The 10,083-nt window shown below is 35.2% G+C and overlaps 1 protein-coding gene across 1 annotated transcript in view; it reads right to left on the bottom strand.

The window, feature by feature from the left end:
• Window positions 1-227: 227 nt before the first annotated feature.
• The window catches only part of LOC126975853 (male-specific lethal 3 homolog), a 33,126-nt gene continuing 23,270 nt past the window's right edge, over window positions 228-10,083 (bottom strand). Inside the window, exons 11-13 of the mRNA XM_050823928.1 lie at window positions 6,190-6,280; window positions 5,363-5,447; window positions 228-915 (exon numbers count right to left, since the gene is read on the bottom strand). Of these exons, the coding sequence (XP_050679885.1) occupies window positions 840-915; window positions 5,363-5,447; window positions 6,190-6,280 (252 nt within the window). The 3' untranslated portion in view covers window positions 228-839. The remainder of the gene's footprint in view (window positions 916-5,362; window positions 5,448-6,189; window positions 6,281-10,083) is intronic.

Raw genomic sequence — 10,083 nt, 5'->3', positions numbered from 1 at the left:
AAGCGGTTCCGAGAGTTAGTGTACGTGCATTGCTAAAAATAGAGGTTTACTGTAAACCTCTATTCAACGTTTTCATAGCTGTCGCATTCTATCTACACTTATAAATGATATAAGGCTTTACCCCGTTGGAGTATATTCTACAATTCAGTTAAAAATATATTTGAACTGCGGCAGATTTTAATCCAAGTTAATCCTTTAAAATATATTTCTTCCAATAAAACAGTGCATATACAATTTTACATTTATTAATTTGTAAAAAATTACGCTATCACATTATATCTAAGAAAACATAGATTACACAGTAATCAGGAAACTTCAAACGACTCGTCTTCAAGTCATTTATTAGAGATAACAGAATCCGGGCCACGTGAAGTGTCAACAACAGGTGTCTCTATATGTACATAATTCACTGACCTCTAGTATATACCATTGGATTGGCGGCTGTCAAAGTGCTTTTGTGCCTGTTTGATATTCGCCATTTTGGCACTGTTGGCCATGTAGCGAGGGTGATAAACTAAACTAAAACTAAAAGAAGTGATGACAACCTCAGCAAACATCGATAGATGGTGGAAAACTATTTACAAAAAACATTGTGTACTTTATTACGTTGATTCTTGAAGTATAAATAACACGGAAAACGAACGAAATGAATTCAAAAAGCAAAAATACTTCAGAGTAATGTACGTTCCTTCGCAGCCATTTATATTATACGTCAAAATTAGTTCTCTGGACGCTCGCTAGTGGCGCTGCATATAGGCACAAAAGAATGCTGTCAAGCATATGGAACAGCCTGTCCAGTGGTACTTAAGCAGGTCAGTGACATAATTACAGACAGACAGCTATGTACGCGGCCGCCCGAAGATGTTATCCACATAGAATCCCTCTCCGAACCACTCCGTATGTTCGTCGAGATATCTGAAACAAATAATATTTTTACTTAAAGCGCGTACATACCTCAATATCCACAAAATTTGGTTTCTTATAGAGTCGATTACAACATAACGCAATGAAAATTTTCCGACGCAAAAAATACATTACAAAAAGATGGACTTAAAGAAAAATTTGAACCGAATAGAATATTTATATATAATTTGTAATATCCAAATAAAAAATTTGGAAGTTGCTTCCTAAAAATAAACTTTGGAGTTATAAATCTCTTAATTTTCAGCTATAGCAACATTCTTTTTTTAAACAATTTAATAGGATTAGTATTTTTCTAAAACTTAAACCGAACAAATATTAATTTAATATGTGTATTTTGAATAATTAAAAGATAACCAGTAAAATAAATGCCCATTTGCAGCTTAGCCACATGATCAACACACATATTGTACAATTTGTTGTAGCGTTTACAATCCTAGTCAGTCCGCGCCTTAAATAAAAGTCTAACAAAATAGACAAAATGAAGGGCTAAACTACATAACGAAATTCATTCATATATAATAGTCTGCTAACTTAAACCATTGCTAATTCTCACTCTGTCTTCTTCTATTGACCTAAGTCAGAATGAAAAATAACAGTCTGTAGCAGCTGTTTTAAGTTAGCGGATCATTATGAATAAGGGGGTCAGGGTATACATATTTTTAAAGGCATTTTTACAGGAATTTTATTTTTGAGACTAATTGTGTATAGATCTTCAGGTAAGTTACTTAATATGCTAGGTAGCATGTATTTCCACGTGATTTTGCAATATACATTATGATACCTCGGTAAAATATATTTTTAAATTATTATGTTTGAGTCTAGGCATCAAGGATTAGGTGTCTTTTTACGAGCGGTTACAATAATTTATTATATAAGTTAAATATTGTTATTATTTATCATTTCTTAATGTTTGCGGAAATGTATATAAATATAATGAAAGAGGTTTTCATTTGTGCGCATTACGGTAAAAATACTGGATAGACTTCAAATTTATATTCCTTTGACACGAGGCCCTTATCTAAAAAGTATTGCGATATATTCATCAAATATAAAGCTATTAAAGTTTTAAGAAATAACGATTTTTATAGCACGACGTACTCAGTCATGTTTGTACGCGGACGAAGTCGCGGGTATCAGCTAGTGTTATTTATATTTATCTATATATTTATACGTAAAGCGAAAACTTTGTGCCCTTTTTAAAAAAATAGCGTGAACGGATGAACGTGAAATTGGACCCAGTTAAAGTTTATACTTTATATGGATAAGAAGTGCATAAAGCAATTTTTATATCAAATCTATATATATAAAAATTAATTGCTGTTCGTTAGTCTCGCTAAAACTCGAGAACTAATTTGGCTTAATGATTTGGCTAATTTTGGTCTTGAATTATTTGTGGAAGTCCAGGGAAGGTTTAAAAGGGTAATAAATATGAAAGTGTTCGGAATTAAATAAAACCAACAATTTTGTTTTTCCTTTGATGTCGTCCGATATTTGTTTTGTATGGACATATTTTCTATGCGAGAATTTATCGACGCACGGTTTGACAGTTCTGCTGTAAAACAATTTCATTACAACAACAGGGAGCATATTTTACGAAATAATTCTTGATGTTATGATATTATTGACAAATTCATAAAAAAACATTATTTTATTTATTATATACAGAACAACGTCTTTTTTTTTATGAAAATAAGGGACAAGACGAGCAGGACGTTCAGCTGATGGTAATCGATACGCCCTGCCCATAACAATGCAGTGCCGCTCAGGATTCTTGAAACCCCCAAAAATTCTGAGCGGCACTACAACTGCGCTCGTCACCTTGAGACAAGATGTTAAGTCTCATTTGCCCAGTAATTTCACTAGCTACGGCGCCCTTCAGACCGAAACACATGCTTACACATTACTGCTTTACGACAGAAATAGGCGCCGTTGTGGTACCCATAATCTAGCCGGCATCCTGTGCAAAGGAGCCTCCCACTGGTAAATATGCCATATAAATTTATTAAATTAATAAAAATAAATATTACACACTACCGCTTGAATGACACAACAACATACACACACACATACATTATAGAGCTGTAGTCTTAGACAAATAACACCTTATAAAAATCAAACTTAATAATTAAAATATGAATTGTGGTCGAATTTCGATCTCTAGATGACCACTAGTTCAGATAAATTCTCCATATCTATTTAAAACAAGTATAACAAACTTTTCCTATTATTTATATTATACTAGCTGACCCGACAGACGTTTTTCTGTGCATAATAAATAAAATACTGTTTTTTATGAATTTGTCAATAATATTTCATTACATCAAGAATTATTTCGTAAAATATGCTCCCTGTTGTTATAAATTGCGTCACAGCAGAAATGTCAAACCGTGCGTCAATAAATTTTCTCACAGAACATATGTCCATACAAAACAAATATTGGAAATAAAAATTATTATGGGTCCCAAATCGAAATAAAAACAATCCTATCTCTCAAGCTAAAATAAAAATGTAACTTTTACGCATAGATCTAATGTAAAAACACAGTTACAACATCACGCAGTTTAATCCTTTAAAAGTGTTTTATTTAAATTAATTATACATCCTTTACCTACATAAAAATAACTTTTTTTTTTCGAAAATCGTCGTTACTCAGTGGGTCAATGAATAAAACCGATGTGTTGGAACTTATAAACACCTCCTACTTCCCAAGCTACACACTAATAACTTAAGATTACCCATGCTATTAAAAATAAGACATTAATATATCATGTATAATTTTGAAGGTCGTGTCCGTAATTCAACGTTGTCGTAACGTTTAAGCCTTTCAATCCTTCCGGTCCTCGGCCATCCTTATTGCGGTTGTAAGTGGTAGGACAGTGAGTGTCTTGATCAGGTCCGACCAGCGGCTATGTGATTGTCCACGTGGTCTTTTACCCTCCACCTTGACTATCAGTTTGTCAAAATTACTGGGATACCTCGGGCAATGTGGCCAAAATACTCCAAGATCTTTTGATAGCAGATTGTGGACAATTTCGATGTTAGCTTGTTTGTGAATTTTTAGTAAGTGGTATTAAAACTTGTCAATTGTTATAAGATCCCCTTTTGATCTTATTTCCTAGAATATATATATATATATATATATAAATTTGTTATTTTTTTATTTCAATTATGGTTCTGATATTAATATAGGTATTATATTGTAGAAACAAGTTTCACTTGTAAACAATTGTATTATTTGTGTTATTTTATAAGCTCTGTAGTCCTTTTTTATATTAAACTAGCCGATTTGTTTATTTGTTCATAAATTTCACTGTTATTATTAGCAGTAGCTGAAAACCGAGTAACAAAGTGGGCTATGAGCGTGGCGTTTGGCAATCTATAAAAGTATGCTGATCGGGACTATTGTCAAAGAATATAATACAATAGTACAAGAACCGAAGTCTCACTCCGCAATCAATTAAAGAAATAGAGACTTTAGCTGCGATACAATAAGGTGTAATTCAGATCGCACAGCGCTATTAACCAACATTTTTATTCACTTAGAAGTTGCTTCTCTTTCTATCGCGTGACTCTTAACTCTTCTCACGACATTAGGGTTGACTTCTTTACTTAAAACTGAACCAACCTAGGATAAGGTCATCAAATCAAAATCAGTTTATTTACGTAGGTCACGGAAATGACACTTATATGAATGTCAAAAAAAAATCTTATTGAATCTACCGCTACTTCGTAAAGGGATGAGCTAATGAGAAGAAGTAGCAAGAAACTCATTGCCACTCTTTTATATCAAGATTTACAAATCATTTCAATTACAATATAACATGTAAAATGATGCAACAAACACACTTATAAAAATAACTCAGTTTTTTCTATTATATAAATGGGTATGTTATCGTAATTTGAAATCAATATTCGTTGTCAAATCTATATTAGTTGCAGATAGTTATGAAGACCGCGACATAGTCAAATCTACTTAGCAGATAGGATATAAATAGGTAGCTATCATGAATGGTATTTTAATAATAATAATAATTACTTTAAATTAGATTGATTCAGCGTCTTTAGAAGCTTAAAAAAATAAAATTTCGATCGCAATGACCTTTTAATATGCAATTCTTTAGGCATCTTCATTTTTAAGCTCGTGAGTCCCTACTCGCTGGCCTACTCTTACTACTAAAGTAATATTGTACAATTAAATTTATTATTTAATAGCCTGAGGGCGGTCGCTCCATTACCAATCTGAGGTATCATTAAGAAAGTCATTTATGTTATAGTAACCTTTACCAAACAAACGTAATACTTTTATTTTGAACATTTTCTGGGATCTTGTTGTAAAAGCATATACATCGCCCCACAAAAGACTTACTAACTCGACTTAGCCGAGAAGTACGCATTATAAACTTATATCTGTTTCTATTATTATGTGTATTATACTTACTGGACAAATATGTCGATGTATTTGAGCACTACATTCAGCTTAATGTCATTCATCTGTGTTGCGTTTAAGAACTTAGGCAAAACAACTGAAATGATAAAAAAAATGTATTAATAATTTTTAACTATGATTACACAGTTTTCTTTTAAATACGCAACATCTTTACTAGAGTTCAATTTTAACTTAAACCAGTTATCATAATTCCTGCCGCCGATTCCACCTTCGCACGACACGCCACAAATTAGGATATCATCACTATCTGTGCGGTTTTCAAGGAACTTTCTTCCACGTACTACAAAGCTGTGGAAAGAGCTTCCTTGTGCGCTGTTTCCATGACGATACGACATGGGTACCTACAAAAAAAGCGAATTAACCTTTCTAAAAGGAAACGCTCCTGTGATTCCTCTGGTGATCAAGTGAAAAAAAATATTATTCGCACATAAAATTTCGTGTCCATACTTTTGTCAATTAAAGAGTTCTGTTATGTGGAACTAATCCTGTATGCCGATATAGGACTAAAAAGTATTTTTTCCTATTATCGTGCGCAAAGTTCAATTTTGCGCATGCATTTGTTCGTAAAGTACCACTTTCCCACACGTTGACAAGAGCATGCGGTAATTCGGTGAGCGTGCGGGAATGTTTCAAATTGCGCAACTTAATAAATTAAATTAATAGCAAAAATTGTATACGATACTCGTGCGCACGTAGGTCATCCTGCACTCGCTTGGATCGTGCGGGAACGATCTACTTTGCGCACTTGTATCGTAATGTACTATTAATTTATCTTTCAAGATTAAAAGAAGTTAAAGGTTGCAATAATGAATGCTTACCAAATAGTCGCGCCAAGTGGACCGCGCCGTATATCCGACATGGAAGATGTTCCGTGCTCTGGTCTCGAGGTATTAGTTCAAATTTTGCAACCTGATAACAAAAACACACAGTTTATAAATATTACAAAGTGTCCAATGCAATTTTATTCGTCCCAATCCAACAATAATATAATAAATAGTCACTAAATAATCTATAATAAGTAATACATTTTAAAGTCACTTCTGGGATTAAGGGACTTTTTCTGGAATTAAGACATCATTTGTGTTTCACAATGTATAGAGTGTTTCCTAGTACATAAGCACCATTTAAATTATAGGATATATCTAGTAGAGAATATCGTCGTCGTTGTGTCAAAATTTAATAACTAGCAATACCAAAGTTCCGAGATAATTGCGAATTAGTGTTTTATTTTCAACAAAAATGGCGATAACTTTTTATGTGCGTAAAATTTTACAGTCGATGTTTTTACATATTATAATATCGGACATAGTTAATGTAAGCGATGCACAATTATGGTGCTAGTATTGTTATTATGATAGAAAACTGCCAATAGACAATTATTTAGTTCTGCCATAACTCTGTTTAGAATTTTAAAAGTAATTATTTAGTTCTTACCGTTAGTTATTGATTTTTTCCACATACTCACTATAATAACGAGAAAATATGGAGATCGATAACTACCGTTATTGCCTTCTGTCACATTATTTTCCAAATTTCCATAGACTTATCTAAATCTAATAATTTATGTCAATCTGAGACGGGGGTCATTTATTTCCTAAATCAATGAGCAGCTTTCCAGTTATCCGACTAGAATAGGATGGTAACTTCAACCAGCCGTTTCTGCTGCCGTTGCATATGATAATTGACACCCTGGCCCATACAGCAAAAGAGAAAGCCGATCTTCTGTGCGCTCTTTTTGCCTCCAACTCGCCTCTTGACGACAGCGGAAAAACACCGCCGACCATCCCTTGGTGTCAGAGCTCTATGCCTGAAGTACAGTTTAGACAGAAAACTGTTCGGTGAGCTCTGTTTTAATTGGACGTCAGGAAGTCGAGCGGGCCAGATTGTATTTCTCCAATCGTGCTTAGAACGTGTGCCCCTGAGTTGGCGCCGTTGCTAACGCGTTTATTCCGGCACTCATATTCAAAAGGCGTAGTCCCTGATTCATGGAAGCAAGCCCTTGTCGATCTGGACCAAACAAAAATGAAACAGTTCGGATCCGGCAAACTAAAGGCCTGTAGCTATTACCTCCCTGCTCTCCACGATCATGGAGAGCATAATTAACCACTAGCTCTTGGTATACCTAGAGGGTCAACAGATGATCAACGGCCGACAGTACGGCTCTTGGTATATCTAGAAGGTCAACAGTTGATCAACGACCGACAGTACGGCTTTTGTCATGGTCGGTCGGCAGGTGATCTTCTGGTATACCTAACACATAGATGGGCCGTGGCTATCGAAAGCAAGGGGGAAGGCCTGGCAGTTAGCCTGGATATAGCGAAGGCCTTTGATCGTGTATCACACTAGGCGCTTTTTTCAAAACTTCCATTTGGGCTTTCCGAGCGCTTATGGAAGTGGACCTCCAGCTTCCTCACTGGGCGCAGCATACAGGTCGTTGTCGACGGTTATTGCTCGAAACCGAAGCCCGTAAAAGCTGGAGAGCCCCAAGGCTGTGTGCTACCTCCTACATTGTTTCTTCTGGATATCAATGATATGTTGGACACCTCAAACATACATTGCTATGCAAGCGCCAGTACTGATGATACCTTATACAAGGGACATGCAGGCCTCATTTCTCGGGAAATTGTTGACCAGTGCCGGGAGAAACTGTGTCGTCTGTCGAGTCTTCTTTTGAGAAGGTCGCGGAATGGGGTAAATTGAACCTTGTCCAATTTAACCCCAGAAAACTCAATTTTGCGGGTTAACCATTAAAAAAAAACCATTTGCCGTATCACCGCTTTTCGACAACACTTTCCTTACAGCCTCGCCTAGTATCGGAATACTGGGTCTCGAAATCTCGAGCGATTGCCAATTCCGCGGTCATCTGGAGAGCAAACCTAACTCAACACACCTCGCTATAAAAATAATCTTTTGCAAACAAAATCTAAATTAACATGACACAGTTCCGGTCCCTACTCAATGTTAGTTAAAATTTATAAGTTACCAGAACACTTGAAAGCCGAGACCAATATTTAAAAATTCATAAGCTCTTTGATAAAGTTACTTTTGAAAAATAGTTACTATTCTATTAATGAATACTTAGAGAAAAAAAAAATTTAATGTCTGCCCCTCTGTCGTTCATTGATATGCTTTACGAGGTGCAATGTGATAATTATTAAGTACAACAATTTTGTTTAGTAACTAAGTCGCATGTAACGCAATTCAATTAAATAAAAATAAAATAACCGGAATTTTTCCTCCTTTTAGCAGGAGTGCAAAGGAGCTTCCCAATGGGGTATTGTCAGTTATGCTTACAGCTATATAACATTACTTTTCCTATTTTCTATCCCTTCGAATGGCCACCCCCACCTTGTAAACCGGCAGATTAATATTTTTCCGTTATTAGAAACATGTGGGGCGCATACACTAATAATATCTAAAGATCTTGAGTGTTTCTTTGTGACTGTTTTTTTTTAAGATTGTTGTACACGTGAGAGGCTCCTTTGTACAGGATGCCGGCTAGATTATGAGTACCACAACGGCGCCTATTTCTGCCGAGAAGCAGTAATGTGTAAACATTACTGTGTTTCGGTCTGGAGGGCGCCGTAGCTTGTGAAATTACTGGGAAAATGAGACTTAACATCTTATGTCTCAAGGTGACGAGCGCAATTGTGTTGTTGCTCAGAATTTATGGATTTTTCAAGAATCCTGAGCGGCACTGCATTGTAATGGGTAGGGCGTATCAATTACCATCAGCTGAACGTCCTGCTCGTCTCGTCCCTTATTTTTTATAAAGAATAAAGAAAAAACACGCTCCCCCCATCTGTGACTGGTATCATTTTTTTTTATGAAAATAAGGGACAAGACGAGCAGGACGTAAAGCCGATGGTAATGGATACGCCCTGCCCATTACAATGCAGTGCTGCTCAGGATTCTTGAAAAACCCCAAAAATTCTGAGTGGCACTACAACTGCGCTCGTCACCTTGAGATATAAGATGTTAGGTCTCATTTGCCTAGTAATTTCACTAGCCTTATATATAAACCTTTTTAGTGTCTAACCTTCACAACCTCTATTTATTCTCTTGGGCTGCTAAATTGACATTATTATGTCAATTGCTTGTCACTCGGCCAGGCAGTACCCGGCAGTTATAACTGTGATATTTATATATTATGTTTATAGCAGGGGTGTGCACTGTTTTTTTCAAGTAAGGTAGGCACTGTGTATCTAACTAGTCGCAATTGAGCTTTGGAATATGAAAATATTGTTTATCATAGGTAGGTATTTAGTATCTAGCGTAAGGAATTTTTTGGGAGTGTGTGTTAAATAGAAGCTTGGTTAAGAAATAAAAATTAACTTGAACACTAGTGCTATATTCATTTAGGTTCATAACGAGTTAGGCGATGCCTAATTGCCTATATGATGAATATAGATGTTTGTTTCCGAGTCATGGATGTTTAAATGTATTTATGTATGTTTATATGTATTTATGTATGTTTAAGTAAGTATATTGTATTAAATATATCATTGTCTTGTAAACCATAACACAGGCTATATATGCTTAATTTGGGGCAAGATAATTTGTGTAAAAAGTGTGTCAATATTATATTATAGTATACTAGCTGACCCAGCAAACGTTGTATTGCCGATATTAAAATCGCGATACAAAAGTATCAGTTGATCGTAGATGGGTGAAAATTTGAAGTTGTATGTATTTTTTAATCCTGACTCATA

Source organism: Leptidea sinapis, chromosome 2 (assembly GCF_905404315.1).
Source record: "Leptidea sinapis chromosome 2, ilLepSina1.1, whole genome shotgun sequence".
NCBI classification, from domain to species: Eukaryota; Metazoa; Arthropoda; class Insecta; order Lepidoptera; family Pieridae; genus Leptidea; species Leptidea sinapis.
Note: the sequence above shows the minus strand (reverse complement) of the source record. Positions and strands in the feature narration are given on the sequence as shown.